This window comes from Cantharellus anzutake (genome assembly GCF_015039405.1).
Source record: "Cantharellus anzutake strain C23 chromosome Unknown EI90scaffold_1, whole genome shotgun sequence".
Classification (NCBI taxonomy): Eukaryota; Fungi; Basidiomycota; class Agaricomycetes; order Cantharellales; family Hydnaceae; genus Cantharellus; species Cantharellus anzutake.
In genome coordinates, this window is record NW_024066951.1 from 2659024 (window position 1) to 2680600 (window position 21577).

Below are 21577 nucleotides of genomic sequence, written 5' to 3' on the forward strand. Positions count from 1 at the left end.
CCGTGACACATCTAGTGCCGTTGTCACGCCACATGTCGTTGTCACCGAGGTTTCGAGCTGGCCTTCGCTCCCGACCGTCAAATGGGCATATTAGTTTCATTCCACAGATAAGGAAACTAGTGTTTGAGTTTTGCGAGTCGTGGCCAACTTCGAAACCTCTTCGGGAGGTGTTGCGCGAGAATGTTGAGTTACTGGCTCGCGAGAATCCGCACGTTGAGATCATGGTCAAGAAGCGGATGTACAAAGAGCCGATAATCAGAGGGTTTTACTGTGCGTATATCTACTCTTCACTTGTTTTAAGAATATCCAACTTCTTAATTATTTTGTGTCTTAGTGAATGACCGTACAAAAGTTATATGTCTGAAGGGTTTCGATCAGAGGGGCGTCATGGATAAAATCCAGTTGTTGCTCGATTCGTCTGGGGCCAAAATAAAACCTTTGAAAGGGAGACCCGTGCAATCCACGACTGATAGCGCCCGTGGGATATGGAGTGGATTGCATGTGGAGGAAACATTCAAGATATAGTCTCCTATCACACTATCAGCATTCGTAAGCTGTTGTACCTCAGAGCATGTTTTATGATTTGTCTCACCTACCTGCATTAGTCCTCATTTGTCATATTTTGGTGTGGCACTTGCACAATACCGCACCAAGAGAGGCTAGAACATATCGCAATAGCGCAATCTAGTCGCTCAGACAGATGCCGGACAATCATCCGACCTTTAGGCTTAGTCTGAATGCTTGGTTGACATCGAGGTCACCGGGATAGTGCTCCTTGTACCAACACTTCATATTATTATCTCCATCATCCCGTTAGTCCTAACAGCCAGGGAAGCTTCACTTGTCCTTTCCTAGCCGAGTTGAGCTGCTGCCACGAGGATGTCTTCAGGTGTTTTGCTGGGCATGCTGGAACAGCAACTTCAGCTTCAAACTCATTTGTTTCGTCATTTCATGGGGTGCTAAGTCTAACTGGAAAAGCGGATCATGGCTAAAGGTTGTGAAAAGGAATTTCACAAATCGAAATAGAGCACTGTATGCGGAAGGCAGTATGATTAATATATGAGAGAATCGCCAGTGCCAATGGTGCATCGATGAATGCGTCGTTCGATGCGATTGATGCTATGCGTATCTGTCGGAGCAACTCCACGCCAAGGGCCTCCTAACAAGGCGCGTTCACATAGGTGAGATTTAGATGCAAAGCTGGAAGAAAATGAAATATTAAGGAGGAGAGAACATAGCGTTGAGTACTTTGGGGCAGTAATGGTACCTCTTGAAAAAAGAATCCGAGTAGGCTTATGGGGCAATTCTAATTACTAGGCACGACGGTGTCATAATGATTAGGGAACAATGTGATCAGGACTCAAGAACTTAACAAGCTGGATCCGTGGCATTGTGCATGTTGAAAAAGTCTAGCAGGGTGATTATGAGCATGCATGCATGTCAATGGCGGTAGAAGTCAGAAGTTGAATGCAAGCGGCGTTGGCCGAGGCCCAGTCGGCTTAAATTAAGGTCCCAAAATGGCCACGCCGCGCATCTGTTCGTCCCATCATTGTCTCCAGGGCGCCATGAAACCGAAGGACAAGGGAGGGCTCGCTTCCTATTTTAAAACGCAGTCCATGATATATCTTGTTTGTGGGAAGTCGTTGCCAGGTTCTCCTGACTGCGAAAACCTTTCGTTGTCTCCCAGGTGCTCTGAGTGCTCTGAGTGTCTCTGGGTGTCTTCATGAGTCTCTGGAATAGGGGACCTTGCTCCAGAGCCCGTCCGATTTTCGCAAAGTTGAACGCCAGACTCACCTTTCGAACGGACCAATCACAGCTGCCCAGCCTGTGTTCGGCATGAGTTTGTAGCCTCGGTGTTCCGCGCTTTGCTGCGCTTTGCTGCGCTCTCTGTGCTCCGACCGGGAGTAGAGGGGATTGTCGCCGTTTGGCCGGTCCCGTGAATTGGCTACGTTGCTTATTCGCAGTGCAATTCCCATGATCATTCTGTTGTGACCCAGTAGATGACTATATCGCCGTTGTATCATCCAGAAGTATTGAACTTGCGTTTTTGTTATCATTACGACACCACGGAACTATTCCACATCCCCGTACCATAAGTGTGACGATGGAATCGGCGCGCTTCCCCAGACAGATTATCCTTGTGATGCTATTGATAACTGGGCACCGCCAAGATGCTGTGTTGGCGGTTTACTCGTGGATCGTGCGCTAACGCTGTGGGCTTCGTATGTGCTTACCTCTTTGCCCGACTTCCTCCAAAATGCGGATTTCGGGACACCAAAGCGTACCGCAACCGCCCTGAGCGTACTGGTGTGTGAAACAACAGGGGTCAAAATTCGCAGGCATTGACACAGGGGTTTGGCTAAAGAGGCTGAAACTTAGCGCCGCCAATCCAGATAGAGAGTATGCATACCCTACGAACGTCTTTACGGTCTATGTTCAATTTTTCTGTCCCATGTGGAATATCTGAGCTTATGAGTCTCACTCGCTTGGAAGATGAAGGGTGCGACGACAGTGCATGAGGAGCAAATAGGCCAGGGTATCGCGGGTGCACCCCTGCTCTACTGTCGATTTTGGGTCGAGTGAAGGCATTTTCGCAAGGCGGGTACTTGTTCCCGCACAGCTCACGAAATTAGCGGGGTTAAAACATCCAGTCCTGGTCTTTCGGACTCGCAGTGGCGACCTTTGTCCCTGCGGATCCGTGATTTACCCAATCAATCCCGTTCGAACAGCATGCCACAGGCCACATCGTAGCCTAGAATCATATGAAGAATACTGACTGGTGTGGCGAAAATGAAGAAGTTCACTAAATCGCTCAACGACGCTCGAAGAATCTCGTTCTAGCCACTGTAGGTGGTTTGCCGAAGGATGCTGATTTGCGTTGCTTTGGGGTAGTGTCATTCACCACTCAGCATTTGCATCCGAAACTCAACATCGTGTTCCCGTGTTCCTCCTACAAATTCCCCATTGTTGCCTTACTGCACCCTAGGCGGTTCCCTCCTGATGCTAGCAACGTGAGGGCACCATTCAAATGAAATGATCCACTAGTCTGACGTGTTCACGCTCAGAACCACTATTTCTATCATAGGGATAATACTCCTTGCCCTCACCTTCGCCATTTCAGTGGCTCTCTTATGGAGAATGGTGTTTTTCTCGAAACACACTCCTGCCCTATATGTTTTCATTATCCTTGTAGCTGCACTTGTGCCACTACACCTGGCGCAAGTCGGTAAGCACCAAAAACAGAACCGTACCACACGATATCCATTCATTTCCTCTATCGTAGTTATCGGATTGATGATTATGACACAGCACGTCGGTCCTCGTCAGTATATCGATGTACTAGAGTGGGCTCCTAGCCATTTCCCTGACCCATGTTTCAGGGAATTCAATCCATGAAGCGACCATCGATATACTGCGAAAATGCCATGTCTTCCTATCTATACCGACAACTAGCGCACTTCACTGTGGGTAGCATGATTTTGACAATTGACTGCTGTCCACTCTAACTGCGACTGCGTTTGCTTTTAGTATTCCTTGGCTTCAGGTAAGCTTTTTGTTATTTCATCACCCATCGTAGAGACTGATGCTCTCGATTATCAGATCGTTGAGACTAAATTGCAAATGCTCGCGTTGCTGTAGATTAACACGACCAATTGTGTTGTTCTGTTGGGTAGTAATCATTTTTCTCTGCGTTGCTGAGCCCGGTAAGCGGTATTTGATGTTTCACATATTCCCTTTGCTCAGTACCCTAAACAGCACTGTCTGTATATGGAGAAATTTTAGGGAAGCAGGGGCTGTAAGTCCTCTTGTCTTGTTCATCGTTATCCCATTTCACAGTTTCTGTTCCCACTGTCAGTTCACGCGAACCCCTACGAAATCGGGTAGTGGCGACAGCCATGTTTACCGATACAGTCTGTCTTGCCCTAAGTTTCGCAACCTGTTTTTCCCTCTTAGGGCAAGCAGATCGTCGTCGAATTCTCAGCAGAGGGTGGCAACAATCATCTTGTGACGAGATGAAGCAGGTATTATTGAAAGGGAAGCGACGCTGTGTACGTAAAGGCTCGTACTTGTCAACATCACACTAGCTGTATTGAATAACTCTGAAGGTTCTTTCGTTCCTCTTAATCTTCCCAATCCAATTCCCAAGAGGGTTTCTTCTCCTCTTCTGGGTGAGAGGGAGATGTTATCTGATAAGAGCCTCCAGATTAGCTTATCTTTATGCTTTACCACCAGCCCACTCCATTCATCATGGATTTGTTGTCCACTTTGTCAGGCCCTGTAAGTTCTTCCTCTTAATCGGCATCAATCCAATGCGACAAGTCTAACCTGCACAGGTACATTATTTGTCTCTCTTGATATCAATCCTCCGCATCACTCCAATGTCATGGAGTGGTATCGACAGGGATATAGCACTGGATTCAGTATCTGGTCAGGATGGGGACGCGGGCTCCCCCGTCCGAGAGTGTCCTTCCAATCCTGATGGCCTCAATGTATGGCTTTCTCTCGATGACTACTACTTGAGGGCCAAGGCTGACTTCAATGTCTTCCAGACCGACGACATCATTGTGATAGGGTTCCCCTTGACACCTGGACATCGGTTCGGTATGCCAAGTCCGGCAATTCCTGTACTCCCACATCATCTCATCTTACCATTCATCTCACCAACAGACTTCCGAACCGACGGACAACTAGCATAGCAGGCAAGAGCAGCGCGTGTGATGGCTCCCGCCGGCTCCGCGAGTGCCCAATCGGCACGGAGCAGAATGGTGGACTAATGGGTCACTCAACATGGTCCGGAGTCCATCAAGGGGACACGGCACGCTGCACTCTTCCTGCATATTTATACAGCAGAAGGGGTATTGTTCATCAGATACGAAATATGACCCCCTACAAACTTCCCACTGCGCCGCTTTTGCGGTATTTATTTGTTATCAACCCCCATTTTGTCGTAGTCTCATGCATGACACCAATATTTAATTTTCGTCCTTTTGATTAATGCATTGCGAAATGCCTCGTTCACTGCTGAGCATTTCTCATTAGAACCTGAAACCACCGCGCACCCGCGCATCCGGACTAACCTTGTTGATCCGCCAGTGAAGCTGTTATATGCATGCAAAACTCGGTGGCGCTTTCACAGTTACGGCCAGTGCAACAGCATATTGGCGAGCCAGCGGTGGACACGAGGTGGATTGATTGTGATCGGCAAGTTTCATCCGATCGTTAGGAGGGTGAATCCGGTGCGCGAGAATCATGCGAGACAACCAGAAAGTTCTGCACTAGTACTACATAGTGCTGAGATTGCGTTTTGCTTCTCTGAGCTAGTCGAGATGCTGGCATACCACTTGAGCCCAATGAGTGCGCATGCACCATCCATGATTTGCCCATTGCTCCATCTACTAACCTCAGGCACTCTTCCCCAGTCAACAAAGAGTGTCCTTTCCTCGAAACACGGACAAGATTCCTGATCTCCGCCGTGGGCCCAACATTTTTTTGCATAGGTCTTGACGTACACATATTACCGGCCATATAATTTCTCACCTACAGTTCGCCACTGGCGCTGACCAGTGTCGTTGGTCGCTCCACGCCACAAGGATTGACCTGGGTACAGAGGAAGCATCTCTCGGGAACATTTGTGGTTAGTGTTAGCCTATTGGTAAGCACATTCACCCATATTTGTCGCACCTGCTCAGTATGCTCTCGGAATAGACCCACGAACTTGCCCAATTCCGCGACATGCACTACAGTGTCTGATATTGTTCTGAACAGTCTGTATATGGATCGTCTTCGCCCATGAAAGAAGCCCTTGAGCCTGCTACCTGATTTAGCGAAAGTCATGTGTATAGCGTGGAGACACTGGTCAACCGCAGAAGCTGATACAGCCCCTCAATTTTCAGTGAGACAGAAGGATCAGAACCGCAAAAACGACTCCAGGATAAACGTTCTCCAGGAGAATCATGCTTTGATCTACAAAACAACAATTGGTTAGGGTGCGTGTACATTGTTTGAGCTTGGGTCATATCTCGGCGCCGCTTCACCACTTTGGTCCTTGAACACAAGGAACCGAATGTTCTCCCGATACAATGGGATGTAGATCACATTTTTCTCGAAACATGTACACAGCGTCGGTTAATCCTGCCAGGCTCGCAGCCTAACCATCCTCACATCGTCCAAACGTATGTCGTCTTACCAGAATTTGGGAAGTTCCAGAGTTCTGCTTGGGAGCGCCGTCCTAAGCAGTGCGCGGTGCACTCTCGGCCTCGACAAGAAATAAGGGGAGCATATTAAAGGTCGGCAAGTGCCCACTGCTCTCACCCTTTTTGCATGCGTTGTAGTATTGACTTTTTACTTTTTTGAGCTTGGATGTTGTGAGAAGGGAAAGGGCCGGTGGTTCACACAACGAAACAGAACAGAGGGCAGCAACTAATATACGATGAGTCCCAAGAGAATCGCCAGTGCGAATGTTGGATCGACGGTCATGCAAGTGTATCGTTCAATACGGTTGATATTCCGTGCCAGTATGCGTATCTGTCGGAGCAACACTGCGCCAAGGGCCTTCTGACAAGGCGCGTTCACATGGGTGAGATTTCGATGTAAGGTTGGAAGAAAATGACATGTTGAGGAGCGAACATAACATTGACTACTTGAATGCAATACCAGCACCATAGTTTCTCGGTTTATAAGGGAGGCGCTTTGAATAGCGCACAAGCATGGTGGCGAGTTTACCAAGAAAGGTAACACGACGGACTCCGTTGAGTCGGCCCCGTTGATATCCCAAGGAATTCTACACGTGATATATCTGCTGGAGTTGTTGCCACTGCCAGGTTCTCCCCGACCGAATTTATCGCGAAAACCTTTCAGGGTCTCACAGGTGCTCTGTGTGCTCTGCGTGTCTCTGGATGAGTCTCTGGAATAGGGGGTCCTGCTCCAGAGCCCATTCGATTTTCGCAAAGTTGAACCAATCACAGCTGCTCAGCCTGTGTTTGGCATGAGTTTTTAGCAGCCTTGGTGTTCTGCGCTTTCTGCGCCCTTTATGCTCTGGCCGGGAGTGGAGGGGTTTGGTCGTTCCCACCTGTGTGCAATTCCCAATTTCGTTATCATTGCGACACCACGGAACCATACCGCGATCCACGTACCATACGTGACGGTGGAATCGGCGCGGTCCCCAGACGAATTATCCTTGTGATGCTATTGATAGCTGGGCACCGGTGTTGGTGGTTATCTGCTCGTGGGCCGTGCCCTAAAGCTGTGGTCTTTGTATCTGCTTACCTCTCTGCCCCACTTCCGGATTTCGGGATGCCAAAGCCAACCGCCGTGAGCGTACTGGTGTGCGAAACAACAGGGACCCAAATGCGCAGGCACTGACACAGCAGTTTGGCTGAAGAGGCTGAAACTTGGGCGCTGCCAATCCAGATATAAAAGACTTGAGGGAGTGCATACCCTACGAACGTCTTTATGGCCCAGGTTCAGTTTTTCCACCCCATGGGATATCTAAGCTTATGAGTCTCGCTCGCTTGACAGCTGAAAGACGCGACGACAGGCAAATAGGCAAGGATATCTCGTATGCACTCCTGCTCTGCTGCCGATAACATCCAGTCGCGGTCTTTCGGACTCCCAGTGGCGGCGTGTACCCCTGGCTACCACTGCGGAACCGTGATTCACGCAATCAATCCCGTTGCGCAGCATGCCACGCGCCACATCGCAGCCGAAGATCATATGAAAAATACTGACTGGTGTGGCGAAAATGAAGAAGTCCAATAAATTGCTTAACAACGCTCGAAGGATCTCGTTCTAGCCACTCTAGATTGCTTGGCGAAGGTTGCTGATTTGCCTTGCTTTGGGTGTGTTCCTCCAAATTCCTTATTGTTGCCCCACCGCACCCTACTAGGCGATTCCCCGAAATATCCTCCCGACAACAGCGGTACAGTGAGGGCACCACCTAAACGAAACGATCAATTGTTCTGACGTTGTGCACACTCAGAACCACTATTTCTATCATAGGGTTGATGCTCCTCGCCCTCACTTTCGCCGCCTCAGTAAATCGTAAAACCCCTGTCGTATGGCAGACACGATATTATCATGGAATCACTTTTCTAGTGATCGGTAGCCTCAGCCGATCGTTAGCAGGGTGTGAATCCGGTGCGCGATAATCATGTGGGACCACCAGAAAGGTCTGTACTTTTAGTGAGATGCATGCCGACATATCGCTCTTGTGATCAATTGGTTTGATGTGTGGATACATGGAATCACACTTTGCATTGTACCCTCCTCGCTCGCTTTGGTTTTCGTTACCTCATCGGCCCTAGCAATGAGTTTCTTTCCGAAGGATCACCCCGCGCTGCGGAGTTTCTTCATCTTGGCTATTACTCGCATCATTGCGTCTCGCGCAACTCGGTGAGTGCATGCCATGACCAGAATTACACCAGCTGACATTCATTCATTCCCACGTCATAGTCACTGGAGTCCTCATCCTGTCCATCGGTTCCGGCAAGCCCGTCATCTCGCCGTCAGAGTTCGAGTTCTGAACAGGAACAAAAACTCGCGCTGTGGCTCCAACTAGCTCCTCAAGCTCCCAGTCGGCACGGAGCAGAGTGGTGGACTAATTGGTACGCAGTACAGTTCCGAGTCCGTCAAGAATGCACTCTTCCTACGTATTTATACTGTGTAATTGCCGTCAGATACAGTGCATACTACACACATGAAGCTAGTATTAACGCATTCTCATCAATCTTGATTCTCATTGCGGAATGTGCGGAACCTGACCCATCAAGAATACCGATTTACTTGAGGGATTCGGTCATTGCCAATTGGTCCAGCGGTGGACACGCTGATCCGATCGTTAAATAAATTCGATGCAAAAAGAGAAATCAGTGGTTCCAAATAGTGAGACATCAGTGAGACACCCCATTTCTCTATGCTCATATTTTCAGCAATATTGCGCTTGCATTGGGTCCGGCTACCTCGTGTCACCCATTGCTCCGTACAGCCTCCAGTCCTTCCTTACCCTCCTGAAGAAGACCTGAAGCGCGGACAGAATACTGATCTCCGCGTGAGCCTGACGATTTTTCCTGTAGTTCTTGCATTCACGCTGGCCCCAGCGTCGCCGGCCGCCACTTGCTCTGCATCAACAACATTGACCCTAATGTAAGGGAAGGGCCTCTTGGTGAATGAGAAGGCATTTTCGGTTCACGTTAGCCTATTGCTGAGCACATTTTCGTCGCGCTCGCTCGTGGAAACATCACGGTTGTGGAATGCCTCTAACTGGATATATGCGCAACTGCGTCTGATGGCATTCTGATAGTCTGTACTCCTAATCACTGATTGTCAACTTACCAGGGCTGCTATCCCCCTACAGAAGATTGCGCATGTCGGTGTGATGACCCGAAAGGGACAATCTCATGAATCTTCGTTACTGAGCGTATACGGATCATTAGAATGCGCGTCGTTGCTCGTCAGAAGGCCCTTGAACATACGGGATCTGAACAAGAGGCATGTGTACGGGGTGGAGACGCTAGCTGACTTTATGTAACACAAATAAGAGAGGGGTGGCATTATGTCGACTTTGCAGCAATTGGATGGAAGTGCTAGTTCGGCGCAAAATGTGCGCAGACCCAAATTTCAGCGAGACAGAATTCCCTTTCCAGAACTGTGCAAACGACTCGAGGACGAACGTTCTCCAGGGAATCTCTAGTCTTCATGGAAGAACAATCAGTTAGGCTCCATGTAGGTCTACGCTGTCTGAATTGGGTCACTCCTCGGCGCTTCAACGCTTATGTCTTTCAACCCGAGGGGCTGAATATCCTCTCGATAGTCCTGTCGAGGAACGTAGCGCATGAACCAACTCCGAAAACATGTATATATAGTCACAGTACTATTTACAGTAGGTTATTTTGCCTCATCACGTCGTCCGAATGCGTACCAACTATATCTGGCACAATTTAAGGTTCTGCTGGGGGATCCGTGAGAAGCGCCGTCCCGAGTAGTGTACAGTGCACTCTTAACTAACCCGCAGACATGTATAGTAAGGGTCAGCAAGCGCCCATGCTCTCTCACTCACGCTTTTGGACCTTATTTGCATGAGTTGCAGTGTCAACGTATTTCCCTTTCGAACTTCGTCATTGGTACATCGGGGCGGCTTTGGTTTCATTCGGGGGCAGTTGCATCACTTAAAGAAAACATGCCCAGCGGAGCCCGCGGGTGCATGAGCTAGCGAAAAATTATTATTGAACAGTGTATAATGTTGCGCTAAGTGGGCGACTGACCGGTGGAGGGGAACAACCCATCATGACCATTGTAAAGGCGACATCGATGTATGACCTCCACCTGGACATCGCAAGACGGGGAAAAGGACACATGATTCGAGTACCAAGGCGAAGGCAGAATCCAGTGCGGTTGATGTATGAGCCCCAAGACGAAGTCCCGGACTGGGAGAATCACCAAGACAAGTAGGTTTTAAGTGGTCCATCAGTAGTGTTACACGTGTATCGTTCAATCCAACGAATATTCCGTGCAAGCATGCGATATGCGTCAGTGTGGAACTTTATCGAAAGCCTTCTGACAAGAAGTGTTCATATGGTGAAATGTCAACGCAAGTTTGGAGGAAATTGATCTGTTAAGAGAGGGAACACGGTGTTGGGTTCTTGGATGTGATAATAATGCCTCTTGGAGAAACTTCTCTCCAAGGAAGTTTACAGATCGCCCAGTGTATTGCTTGCGGTTGTTCCAAATAATGCGCAACAACAAAGAACTATAACCAAGACTTAACGGCCTGATAAGGTGGATCATCGTAATAAAAAAGGTGAGAGTCATGAGCAACCTAGAGATGACTACAAGCACAAAGGATGGCCGCACGCCGATGGATCAGTGCAGGTTGAACACAAAATTCGAAAGCGGCGTTCGCCGAGGGCTGGCATTCAGAATGCCACGCGCGCGGGTAGTAACTGTTCTGTCATGCCTGATTATCTGCGGACTTCAAGGTTCCATCAGTTAGAATGAGAGAAAAGCTCGCTTCACGTCCAAGATTTTGTTGCTAATGACTTATCTGTTTGTTTGAAGTGGTGGCCCGCCTGGACTCAACGGTGGCAATCGGCCTAGACTACTTAAACGCAACAGTGCATTCCGAACGGACCAATCGCAGCGGTTCGTACTGTATGTACCATGGGATTCTGGAAGCCTCGATGTCCTGGCTATATAGGCTGAGTCTTCCTACTCCGGTTGGAACGTTGAGGTCATCGAGCCGATTTGTCGAATTAGCCTGATTTGTTCGACAGCGCCTAGCGCCCTTCTCAGCCACACGTTTCTCTCGAGTCATTTCCGTACACCCTTTCTATCCAGCATATTAGACGCCTGTACCGACCCCTTGTCGCCCATTGTAGTATCAAGCCCGGGCCTCAATGTTATCACCGTACTATTGGGCCACATCACCTACTCACCGTAATTAATGGTAGATCAATCAGAGCGACATTGCACGCCTTCGGCCGAGGATAGGTTTCCTTCTTATGCTGTCGACGTCTGAATCCTGCCAACAAACTTTAGGATCGCGCGCCTCGTAGGCATTTGCGTCTACTTACCCCTTCAGCTGATGTTATGCGAAATGTACATTAACATGAACCTTGAGTTCTTCGAGCATACCAGTGCGTGACGATACGCGCTGAAATCCGCTGGGCATTAACACGCAACGAAATCTTGGCTAAAAAGAGGTCGAGAACTTGACGGTATCAATCCAAATACCAAACGATAGAGGAAATACATACCTTGTAAATGTTTTCGTCGCTCCTGTCTAATTTCTTCTATCCAACATCACATCTTTGGGTTCATGAATTGCCACTCGGCTTGACTATACATGGGAGACCCTACAAGCCAGACATCGCGTGCGCGCTCCTGCTCTGCTACTGATCTGAATTATAGTACTGGGCGTTAGGAGGAAATCAGTCGAGTGAAGATGTTTTGACAAGGTGAATCGTGCTTGTTCCTGCTCAGCCCATTTACTTGGAACGCCCCGTCGTGATTTTCTGGATGTCCTGTGGCAAGAAACGACCCAACCCGGGGTTCGTGATCTGTACAAATAAATCCATTCAAGCGGCATGCCACACGCCACACGCCACACGCCAGCCCAGGATCGTGTGAACAGCGCCAGTTGGTGCGGCAGAAAAGAAATTGTACGATGAGATTTGAAGGATGTTGACTCAGCCATTGTAGTTAGCTCGCCGAAGGATGCTTCACCTGGGTCGCTTCGAGATGGTAGCACAATAGCATTTGCATCCGAGGGCTCAACAACTTTGCTCATCGTGCTCGTGTTGAGGATTCTTTGCTGTTGACTTCCTGAGCGTTCCCCTTCCCTAAAACATCCCTTTCGATGGCGGCCACCGCACTCCAGTGAGTCACACGCGTTCAAATACGATGATCAACGTGGTTGACGTGTGGACATTAGAATCGCACTTTGCGTTTTGGGGTTCACCCTACTTACTTTTGTCTCTGGTGCCTCCGCGGCACTGTGGTGGACTATAAGCTTCTCAGGGAAGCATCGTCCCGCTCTGCGGGGCTTACTGATTCTTGTTGTACTACTCGTACCATTACACCTGGCACAAATTGGTGAGTTCCATGACCAGGATCACACCAGCTGATATACATTTGTTCCCACATAGTTACTGGGACCCTTCTGATTATCCAACATATCAGTATGCTGTTGTACCAGGATATTGAGGCTCTGGTCATTGCCTCGACCTATGTTCCGGGGCGTTTATTCAACGAAGTGACGCTGCAGAGTTGCGTTATCTTACTCTCTGTTCCGACGATCAGCGCTCTCCACTGTGGGTAGTATAATTCTGACAATTGGCTCTCTTTCGGCTCTGATTGTGCTTGCCTTCAGTATTCCTGGGCTTTAGGCAAGGTCTTCGCCATTCCATCACCCACCCAAGTGTCTAACGCCATCTATGGTCAGAGCCTTACGGTCTACCTGTTCATGCTTTAGCTGCCGCCGTTTGACTCACCCAGTTGTGTTATTTTGTTGGGTCTTCACAATTTTCCTCTGTGCAGCTGAGTGCGGTGAGCGCTATTGTGTCTCACACATTTCCTTCATTTAACATCTTCAACAGCACTATCTATTTACGGAGTAATTTTAGCGAAGCAGGGGCCGTAAGTTCCCGCTTCTCTTTGCTCATCGTGTCGATCTCATACTACAGTTTCCGTTCCATCCCGTCAGTTCACACGATCTCCGACGAAATCTCATAATGGCGACGGCCATGTTCACTGACACCGTCTGCCTGCTCATGGATTTCGCTACCACTTTCTTCCTCCTCTGGCATGTAGATCAACGGCGAATTCTTAGCAGAGGGCTGCGACGATCATCGTGTGATGATGCATTCAAGCAAACATTGTTCAAATGGAGGCAGCGTTGTGTACGTAAAGGCTCATACTTGTCTAACGCCGCTTTGTATTAAATAAACTCTCAAGATTCTTGGTTTCCTCCTCGTTGCCCCAGTACAACTCCCAAGAGGATTTCTCCTCCTCTTTTGGGTGAGAGACATCATCCGACGAGAGCTCGCAGACAGCTGATTTCCATCCCTTACCATTAGCCCAATCCACTTGTCATGGATTTGATGTCGGTTTTGTCGGGACCAGTTAGTTTTCAACATTTATACATGCGGAAATCTGATTTTGTCTTGCAGATACACTATCTATCATTTTTACTATTGGTTCTCCGCAACACTTCACGGGGCAGTCCCGACGAGGACATAGCTCTCGGACCTATATTACCACAGAGTGGGAATGTGGATGCCCCCGTTCAAGATTCTCCCGATGTGGTCAATCCAGATGGGTCCAATGTATGTTTCTACTTGATTGCCACTGGAGGGCCGACGACTGACTCGGACATCCAGAACGAAGAAAACCTTGTAATAGGGTCCCAAGCACCTGAGAATCGGTTCGGTAAGCCTAGTGTCACCAAACCCCGCACTCATGGCCTCATCATCCATTCATCCCACTGCCAGACTTCCGAACCGCCCAGTAACTCTTCAGAAGCAGGCAAGAACCCAGCGCATGTGCAGCCAGTGATGGCTCGAACCAGCTCCTCGAGCCCCAATCGGCACGGAGCAGGGCAGTGGACCAATGCAGCACAGTTCCAAGTTCGTCAAGGGGGTATAGCACGCTGCACTCTTCCTGCATATTTATACCGTGGAAGGGGTATTATCCATCAAATATGCCCATAAACTTCCCACTGCGCCGTTTTCGCGGCATACATTTGTTTACCCACTCCCATTGTCTCGTAGTCTCACACACGAAACTAATTTAGTCCTCATCCCTTTGATTCCTGTTTCGAAATGTCTTGTTCACTGCTGAACACCCCTGAGATCGGGTGCAGAACTTACATGATCGATGAAACCCGGAACTGCCACGCACGCCTGCGCGGCGGGGAAAATTCACCAACGATCCGCCTCGCAAAATGTCATCAAGGGATTCAGTGACTGCCAATTGATAGCATATCAGCAAGCCAGCGGTTGACACGAGGTGGATTGATTGCGATCGGCGTCTCATCCGATCGTTGGAAGTAAATTCAATGCAGCGGCACAGCAATCATGTGAAGCTATTGACCAAATGGTTCCGAAAAGTGAGATGGCAGTAGTGACCTGTTCCTCTTCTTTGCTCAGCTGCACGCAACCCGATACGGACTTGAACCACCCGCGCCACCAATGATCTGTTACCTCGTGGCACCCATTGTTCCATATGGCTTCAAGTGCTTCCTTGCCTGAAGAAGCTAGTGTTTCCACGACATGCGGACGGGATTGCTGACCTCCGTGACCTCCGCCGTGAGGATGGTTCTTGCAGCCATTGCCTATGTATGTAGTGTTGCTGCTCACTCTACATCACCAGCATTAGCCCGGATTCACGCTTTAGTAGAGGCTGGGATCCTGCTTGCGGATTCACTAGACTCAACGCAACACCCACGTGCTAATCGTAAGTACTGGTGTATGTGGCATAAAAGTTCATACCCTGGCTATGTAGGGCTGCGTCTCCGCACTTTGATCCGAAACGTTAGTTCGGTCAATTTGTTGGATTAGCCCGATTATCCAACAATTCTCAGCCACACCTCCACCCTCTAGTCATTCCCGTAAACACTTTCAATACAGCCTATCAGACATCTGTATAGCATCTGTCGTCCGTCGCAGGAACTGGGAATATACTGCAATGTTACCGCCATACCGTCGGGCTATATCACTACTCACTCTAACTCTGATGATAAATTAATCAGGACTACATTGCGCGCTTTCGGCAAGAGATGGGATGCCCTCTGTAATGCTACTAGCATCGATGTCTGATCCTGCCAACAAACTGAAAGTTAGCAGCATCTGCTCGTGGGAGGTAACTCTTGGGCCTGCTTACCTCTCTGGTGTTGTCCGAAATGTTCATTATGCTCATTCCAAAATGCCAGCGTGGGCCTTGACTGCCTAGAACATACCAGTGTGAAGCGATACAGGCTAGAATGCATGGGTGTCGACACGAAATCTTGGCTAAAGAGGCTGAAACTCGACGCTACCAATCCAAATAATGGAGGAAATGGATACCTTGCGAATGTTTTCATCCGAGTCGCTCCTGTCCAATTTTTTTCTATCCAACATCTGGGTCCCTGGGTGCCGCTCACCTTGACTATCCATGGGAGCCTACCTACCGGCCGGATATCGCGTGTGCGCTCCCAAGCTCTGCTACTGAATTCGGGATATCATTCTATCATCCAGACGCGACCCAAGTCAAGCATCCTTCGGTGAGCTAACTACAGTGGCTAGGTCGACATCCTTCGAATTTCATCACATCACGCAATCCCCTGTTTGTCACACCAACCGGCGCTGCTCACACGATCCTGGGCTGCGGTGTAGCGTGTGGCGCGTGGCATGCCGCTTGGATGGGTTGTTTCTTCCACTGGACATCCGAAAAATCAGGACTGGACGTTCCAAGTCCAAAGCAAATGAGTTGCGGGAGAATAGGTGCGATTCACTTTGCCAAAACAAACGTCTTTACTCGTCGGATGTCCTCCCGTAACACTTGCATCTGAGGGCTCAAAACTTTGCTCACCGTGTTCGCCTTGAGGATTCCTTGTTGCTGACTTCTTGAGTGTTCCCTCCCCCTCCAATACTCCTCTGGATGGCGATGAGGGCGGCTCACTGAGTCACACGCGTTCAGATACGATGATCAACGTGTACCCAGACATGACTTAAACCCAGACACCACAATCCAGGGGACCCCGTCACGCCGACCACACCGACCAGACAACCCTATCTTGTATTGACGAGCCTCTCATTGGGTTTCTCTCCAAAGCATCAATATCTCAGTATGCTGTTGTACCAGAATATTGTGGTTCCGGTCATGGCCCAGGCTACTCGGCTAACGAAGTGACACCGAAGATGCTGCGAAGCTGCCTTATCTATCCCGATAATCAGCATATTTCACTGTGAGCAGTAATTTCAACAGTTGACTGCATTCCCACTCTAAGTGCCTTTGCCTCTAGTATTCCTGGGTTAGAAGTAAGCTTCCCACTGTTCCGATGCCCTTGATGGTCAGAGCCTTGAGATCAACTTGCACATGCCCGCCCTTGCCACTGAACAATACAACCAATTGTATTGTTCCGTTGGGTGATTCTCTCTGCAGCTGAATCCGGTGAGCGGGTATTCTGTGTCCCGCATATCTTCTTTGCTCAACCCCGCATTGTCTGTTTATGGAGACACCCTCGCAGGCCAAGGGCCGTAAGTTCTCTTCCTGTGCTCATTGCGGCGGTCTCATGCTGGGGTTCCATCTCTTCTCTGTCAGCTTGCGTGATCGATCTCCTACGCCCTCAGTCCGATATCCTGCCACAATGGGCATGTAGCCCTGGTCCGCGGATCTTCCTTTCCAGGCGATTCTGAGGTCTTCGATGTACGCTTTATTCTTGATGACTTACGACCGACTCCAACGTCTTCAATTACTGCGCTTCCGCATCGTCTGATCTCCCCATTCATCTCGCCACCAAACTTCTGAACCGGCAGGGCAACTCTCGCGAGAGCACCAGCGCGTGTGCAGCTGGCGATGGTTCCATCCCATCTGGCTCCTCGAGCTCTCAATCAGCACTGAGTACTACAATGGCGGACCAATGGGACACTCAGCACAGCTCCGAGTCCATCAGGACGTTATAGCGCGGCTGCACTCTTCCTGTGTATTCATACCTTGGAAAGGCATCAACTATTAGACACAGAATATGGTGCTTCCCTGCGCCGTCCTTGCGCCGTTTTTGCGGCATTTATCATTTCCCATTTTGTGGTCTCACGCATGAAACCAATATTTAGTTCTTTTCGTTTGCTTCTAACTCCTATTACATAATGCGAAGTGCGTTGTTCGCTGCTGACCATGAATGGGACCTGATGTGGAGCTCACACTATTGATGAGGCGGGCCCTGCCACGGATCCGGATCGATCGCTGCGCAAATGTTTGTCTCTCAACATGATACGGAGAAAATTTTAATGGCCATTCCGTAACAGTTGTCGTCCGGATTAATGCTGGAAGGATTCAGTCGCCGTCCATTGGCGACATATCGGCGAACCAGCGGTGGGCACAAAGTGGACCAGAAAATTGTGCATCAACCTGTCCCGGTTTCGAAAGCGAGACACCGGCGAATGTGGAGACCCCCATGAATCCGTTCTCGCGAACTGCGCGATAAACGCGCTGGCTCACACCATTAATGATTTCACGAACAGCCTGAAGATCACGAGTTGACCCGCTTGTTTCAGCCCTATGCAGGATCCCATGCAGCCTCTGCAGATTTATTGATAGCTGGGAACTGCCAAGGTGCTGTGTTGGCGGTTGTCCACGGAACGCGCGCTAAAGCTGCGGTTTCCCTCTTTGCCCGACTTCGTCCAAAATGCGGATTCCGGGATACCAAAGGGTATCGCAACCGCCCTGAGCGCACTGGTGTGCGAAACACCACGGGTCAAAATGCGCAGGCACTGACGCAACAGTTTGGCTAAAGAGGCCGAAACTTAGGCACTGCCAATCCAGACACAAAACAATAGAGGGAGTGCGTACCCTACGAATGTATTTATGGCCTATGTTCAATTTTTCTTGGGATATCCGAGCTTATGAGTCTCACTCGCTTAACAGCTGGCGACCATCGATATACTGCGGAAATGTCATGTTTTCCTATCTATACCGACAGCTAGCGCACTTCACTGTGGGTAGCATGATTTCGACAATTGACTGCTGTCCACTCTAACTGTGTTTTCCTTTAGTATTCCTTGGCCTCAGGTAAGCTTTTCGTCATTCCATCACCCATCGTAGAGACTAATGCTCTGGATTATCAGATCGTTATGAGTAACTTGCAAATGCTCGCGCTGCTGTAGATTAGCACGACCAATTGTGTTGTTCTGTTGGGTAATGATCATTTTTCTCTGCGTTGCTGAGCCCGGTAAGCGGTATTTTATGTCTCGCATATTTCCTTCGCTCAGTACCCTAAGCAGCAGATATGGGGAAATTTTAGGGAAGCAGGGGCCGTAAGTCCTCTCTTGCCTTGTTCATTGTGGCGATTCCACTTCACAGTTTCCGTTCTCACTGTCAGTTCACGCGAACTCCTACGAAATTGGGTAGTGGCGACAGCCATGTTTACCGATACGATGAATCTTGCCCCAAGTTTTTCAACTTGCTTTTCCATGTTAGGGCAAGCGGAACGTCGTCGAATTCTTACCAGAGGGTGGCAACAATCACCTTGTGATGAGATGAAGCAGGTATTATCGAAAGGGAAGCGACGCTGTGTACGTAAAGGCTCGTACTTGTCAACATCACACTGTATTGAATAACTCTCAAGATTCTTGCATTCCTCTTAATCTTTCCAATTCAATCTCCCAGAGGATTTCTGCTCCTCTTCTGGGTGAGAGAGAGATGTTACCTGACAAGAGCCTCTAGAATTGCGTATTTTTATGCTTTATCACCAGCCCAACACATTCGTCATGGATTTGATGTCCATTTTGTCAGGCCCCGTAAGTTCTTCCTCCTAATAATCGGCATCAATACACGCGACCAGTCTAATATTGTGGCCTGTCCAGGTACATTATTTATATTAATCCTTCGTATTACTCCAATGTCATGGAGTGGTATCGACAGGGGTATAGCACTCAACCCGATATCCGATCAGAGTGGGGAAGTGGGCTCCCCCGTCCGAGAGTGTCGTTCTGATCCCGATGGCCTCGATGTACGGCTTTTTCTGTACTACTTGAGGGCCAAAGCTAAATTCAATGTCTTCCAGAACGATGACATCATCGTGATAGGGTTCCCTTCAACACCTGGCACTGGTGCTCTCGCCTGCTACAGATTGTGTTCTCTATCGGTTCGGAAGTCTGTTGGTGAGATGAATGGGGGGATGAGATAATGCGAGGGTACAGGAATTGCGGGACTTGGCATACCGAACCGATGTCGCGTGCAACCAGTGATGGCTCCCACCGGCTCCTCGATTACCCAATCGGCACGGAGCAGAGTGATGGACTAATGGGTGACTCGGCATGGTCCGGAGTCCGTCAATGGGGGTATGGCACGCTGCACTCTCCCTGCATATTTATACGGTGCAGAAGGGCCGTTATTCATCAGACACGGAATATGGCTCCCTACACTCTGCCGCTTTTATTTGTTATCAACCCATTTTGTCATGATCTCACGCGTGAAACCAATATTTAGTTCTCATCCTTCTTGATTCGTGTTGCGAAAAGCCTCGTTCGCTAGCATTTCCCATTAGAACCTGAAACCGCCATGCGTAGCGCACCCCCGCGTCCAGACTAACCTTGTTGATCCGCCAGTGGAGCCATATATACATGCATGTAAAAGTCGCTCGCGTCTCCACAGTCACGGTCCGCGCAACAGTTAAAAATTCACCAGTCGGCCAATCGTTTAAAGGGTTCAGTGGCCAACCACCAATTGGTGGCTTATTGGCAAGCTAGCGGTAGATACGAGGTGGATTGATTGCGATCGCCAGTCTCATCCGATCATTAGGAGGGTATGGATCCGGTGCGCGAGAATCCTGCGAGACAACCAGAAAGTTCTGCACTAGTACTAGTGCTGAGACCGCGTTTTTCTTCTTTGAGCTACGCCCATGCAGCGGAGATGCTGGCATACCACTCAATACGAACGAAGAGTGTCCTTTCCTCGAAACACGGACAAGATTCTTGCACACATACTACCTGTCATACCTGCGGGTCGCCACTTGCGCTAACTAGTGTCGCTGCTCGCTCTGCGTCACCGGATACAGAGGAAGCATATATCGGGGGGATGCGAAAGCATTTGCGATTACCGTTGGCCCATTGGTAAGCACATTCACCCACATTCGTCGCACTCGCTCGCGGTATATATAGATCATCTTCGCTCATAAAAGAGGCCTCTGAGCCTGATACGTGATCTCAGCGAATGACACGCGTGTAGCGTGGAGATATCAGCCAACTGCAGAAGCGCTAATTTGGCGTATAATGCAGTCCCCCAAATTTCAATGAGACAGAAGGATCTCCCTTCCAGAATCGCGAAAATGACTCCAGGATGAACATTCCCCAGGAGGTCAAGCTTTGATCTACAAAAGAACAATTGGTTGGGCACCGCGTGAGTTTCATTGTTTGGGCTTGGGCCACATCTCGGCGCTTCACCGCTCTGGTCCTTGAACACGAGGAATCGAATGTTCTCCCGATACCACACAATGTAGGGCAAATTTTTCCCGAACGCAGCCTAACCACGTCATCCGAACGCATGCCATCTCACCAGAATCTGGGCAGTTCCAGGGTTCTGCCTGGGAGCGCCGTCCTAAGCAGTGCGCGATGCACTCTCGACAAGAAATAAGGTGAAGGTCGGCAACCGCCTACTGCTCTCACCCTTTGGAGCTATTTTGCACGCGTTGTTAGTATCAACGGATTTTTACTTTTTGCTTTTTGCTTCCTTTCGAGAGCTTTGGGTGTTGTGAGAAGGGAAAGGGCCAGGGTGGTTCACACATCGACAGTGGCAGTATGATTAATATACGGTAACAAGAGAGTCGCCAGTGTGATTGGTACGTCGACGGTCATGCAAGTGTATTGTTCTATGTGGTTGAAATCCCATGCTAGTATGCGTATCTGTCGGAGCAACACCAGCTCAAGGCGCATTCACATGGTTGAAATTTCGATGCAGAGAACACAGCGTTGAGAACCTGAATGCAGGGAACGATGTGATCGGGACTCAAAAGCTTAACAAGCTGGATCCGTGGGGTTGTGCATGGTGAAAAGGCAGAGGTTGCGAGCAGCTCTAGTTTCGTGAAGTTGAATGCAAGCGGCATTGGCCGAGGCCCTATATTCAGAACCACTCAAAGTGGCCACGCCGGTCCCATCTGGTTGTCGCTGTCCCAGGGTACCTTGCGAGAGAGGGCTCGCATCCTATTTCAAACCGTAGTCCATGATATATCTGCTTGTGGGAAGTCGTTGCCAGGTTCTCTCTGACTGAACTTATCCCGAAAACCTTTCAGGGTCTCCCAGGTGCTCTGGGTGTCTCTGGGTCACTGTCTCCGTGAGTCTCTGGAATAGGGGGTCCTGCTCTAGAGCCTATCCGATTTTCGCGAAGTTGA

At 49.3% G+C, this 21577-nt stretch overlaps 8 protein-coding genes across 8 annotated transcripts; 7 read left to right on the plus strand and 1 right to left on the minus strand.

The window, feature by feature from the left end:
- Nucleotides 1-7: 7 nt before the first annotated feature.
- Nucleotides 8-733, plus strand: EI90DRAFT_57817 (thioredoxin-like protein). The gene is made up of 3 exons (XM_039067825.1): nt 8-270; nt 335-549; nt 606-733. Exons 1-2 carry the CDS (start codon nt 33-35, stop codon nt 523-525), a joined length of 429 nt encoding a protein of 142 aa, XP_038924110.1. The 5' UTR covers nt 8-32; the 3' UTR covers nt 526-549; nt 606-733.
- A 2173-nt stretch (nt 734-2906) lies between these two features.
- EI90DRAFT_3028808 (uncharacterized protein) lies at nt 2907-4986 on the plus strand. The gene is made up of 13 exons (XM_039058077.1): nt 2907-3011; nt 3066-3226; nt 3284-3322; nt 3381-3464; nt 3529-3544; nt 3601-3704; nt 3757-3796; nt 3857-4049; nt 4107-4169; nt 4234-4278; nt 4335-4490; nt 4551-4611; nt 4669-4986. The coding sequence occupies exons 1-13, from the start codon at nt 3001-3003 to the stop codon at nt 4695-4697; spliced, it is 1002 nt and encodes a 333-aa protein (XP_038924111.1). The 5' UTR covers nt 2907-3000; the 3' UTR covers nt 4698-4986.
- EI90DRAFT_3028811 (uncharacterized protein) lies at nt 4424-4979 on the plus strand (the record flags this gene model as incomplete). Its single annotated transcript, XM_039058078.1, has 3 exons — nt 4424-4490; nt 4551-4602; nt 4669-4979. The coding sequence occupies exon 3, from the start codon at nt 4789-4791 to the stop codon at nt 4975-4977; it is 189 nt and encodes a 62-aa protein (XP_038924112.1). The 5' UTR covers nt 4424-4490; nt 4551-4602; nt 4669-4788.
- A 253-nt stretch (nt 4987-5239) lies between the features above and the next one.
- Nucleotides 5240-5764, plus strand: EI90DRAFT_3028816 (uncharacterized protein). Its single transcript, XM_039058079.1, has 4 exons — nt 5240-5282; nt 5340-5461; nt 5539-5617; nt 5683-5764. Exons 2-4 carry the CDS (start codon nt 5352-5354, stop codon nt 5704-5706), a joined length of 213 nt encoding a protein of 70 aa, XP_038924113.1. The 5' UTR covers nt 5240-5282; nt 5340-5351; the 3' UTR covers nt 5707-5764.
- A 5815-nt stretch (nt 5765-11579) lies between these two features.
- EI90DRAFT_59325 (uncharacterized protein) lies at nt 11580-12372 on the minus strand. The gene is made up of 3 exons (XM_039067844.1): nt 11854-12372; nt 11751-11802; nt 11580-11686 (listed from the first exon to the last, which is right to left on the minus strand). The coding sequence occupies exons 1-2, from the start codon at nt 12281-12283 to the stop codon at nt 11777-11779; spliced, it is 456 nt and encodes a 151-aa protein (XP_038924114.1). The 5' UTR covers nt 12284-12372; the 3' UTR covers nt 11580-11686; nt 11751-11776.
- Nucleotides 12373-12645: 273 nt separating this feature from the next.
- EI90DRAFT_3028860 (uncharacterized protein) lies at nt 12646-13601 on the plus strand. The gene is made up of 6 exons (XM_039058080.1): nt 12646-12806; nt 12866-12881; nt 12938-13041; nt 13092-13394; nt 13450-13512; nt 13572-13601. Exons 1-4 carry the CDS (start codon nt 12677-12679, stop codon nt 13133-13135), a joined length of 294 nt encoding a protein of 97 aa, XP_038924115.1. The 5' UTR covers nt 12646-12676; the 3' UTR covers nt 13136-13394; nt 13450-13512; nt 13572-13601.
- EI90DRAFT_58871 (uncharacterized protein) lies at nt 13136-14558 on the plus strand. The gene is made up of 4 exons (XM_039067836.1): nt 13136-13394; nt 13450-13512; nt 13572-13616; nt 13665-14558. The coding sequence occupies exons 1-4, from the start codon at nt 13227-13229 to the stop codon at nt 14202-14204; spliced, it is 816 nt and encodes a 271-aa protein (XP_038924116.1). The 5' UTR covers nt 13136-13226; the 3' UTR covers nt 14205-14558.
- A 3854-nt stretch (nt 14559-18412) lies between these two features.
- Nucleotides 18413-19518, plus strand: EI90DRAFT_59660 (uncharacterized protein). The gene is made up of 5 exons (XM_039067847.1): nt 18413-18421; nt 18474-18764; nt 18818-18989; nt 19056-19201; nt 19256-19518. The coding sequence occupies exons 2-5, from the start codon at nt 18612-18614 to the stop codon at nt 19376-19378; spliced, it is 594 nt and encodes a 197-aa protein (XP_038924117.1). The 5' UTR covers nt 18413-18421; nt 18474-18611; the 3' UTR covers nt 19379-19518.
- Nucleotides 19519-21577: the final 2059 nt, after the last annotated feature.

Excerpts from the sequence above, each read along its gene's own strand:
- EI90DRAFT_57817 (XM_039067825.1), top strand. The coding sequence starts at position 33 with ATGTCGTTGTCACCGAGGTTTCGAGCTGGCCTTCGCTCCCGACCGTCA. Across the intron at positions 271-334 it reads GATAATCAGAGGGTTTTACT|TGAATGACCGTACAAAAGTT; the intron begins GTGCGTATATCT and ends TTTGTGTCTTAG.
- EI90DRAFT_3028808 (XM_039058077.1), top strand. Across the intron at positions 3,705-3,756 it reads TCTCTGCGTTGCTGAGCCCG|CACTGTCTGTATATGGAGAA; the intron begins GTAAGCGGTATT and ends TACCCTAAACAG. Across the intron at positions 4,612-4,668 it reads ACATCGGTTCGGTATGCCAA|ACTTCCGAACCGACGGACAA; the intron begins GTCCGGCAATTC and ends TCTCACCAACAG.
- EI90DRAFT_3028816 (XM_039058079.1), top strand. The coding sequence starts at position 5,352 with ATGAGTGCGCATGCACCATCCATGATTTGCCCATTGCTCCATCTACTA. Across the intron at positions 5,462-5,538 it reads TCGAAACACGGACAAGATTC|CTACAGTTCGCCACTGGCGC; the intron begins CTGATCTCCGCC and ends ATAATTTCTCAC. Across the intron at positions 5,618-5,682 it reads CCTGGGTACAGAGGAAGCAT|CTGCTCAGTATGCTCTCGGA; the intron begins CTCTCGGGAACA and ends TATTTGTCGCAC.
- EI90DRAFT_59325 (XM_039067844.1), bottom strand. The coding sequence starts at position 12,283 with ATGAGCAAAGTTGTTGAGCCCTCGGATGCAAATGCTATTGTGCTACCA. Across the intron at positions 11,803-11,853 it reads GCGCACGCGATGTCTGGCTT|ATGTGATGTTGGATAGAAGA; the intron begins GTAGGGTCTCCC and ends ATGAACCCAAAG.
- EI90DRAFT_3028860 (XM_039058080.1), top strand. The coding sequence starts at position 12,677 with ATGCTGTTGTACCAGGATATTGAGGCTCTGGTCATTGCCTCGACCTAT. Across the intron at positions 13,042-13,091 it reads CCTCTGTGCAGCTGAGTGCG|CACTATCTATTTACGGAGTA; the intron begins GTGAGCGCTATT and ends CATCTTCAACAG.
- EI90DRAFT_58871 (XM_039067836.1), top strand. The coding sequence starts at position 13,227 with ATGGCGACGGCCATGTTCACTGACACCGTCTGCCTGCTCATGGATTTC. Across the intron at positions 13,513-13,571 it reads GATTTCTCCTCCTCTTTTGG|CCCAATCCACTTGTCATGGA; the intron begins GTGAGAGACATC and ends CCTTACCATTAG. Across the intron at positions 13,617-13,664 it reads TGTCGGTTTTGTCGGGACCA|ATACACTATCTATCATTTTT; the intron begins GTTAGTTTTCAA and ends TTTGTCTTGCAG.
- EI90DRAFT_59660 (XM_039067847.1), top strand. The coding sequence starts at position 18,612 with ATGTTTACCGATACGATGAATCTTGCCCCAAGTTTTTCAACTTGCTTT. Across the intron at positions 18,990-19,055 it reads TGTCCATTTTGTCAGGCCCC|GTACATTATTTATATTAATC; the intron begins GTAAGTTCTTCC and ends TGGCCTGTCCAG. Across the intron at positions 19,202-19,255 it reads CTGATCCCGATGGCCTCGAT|AACGATGACATCATCGTGAT; the intron begins GTACGGCTTTTT and ends AATGTCTTCCAG.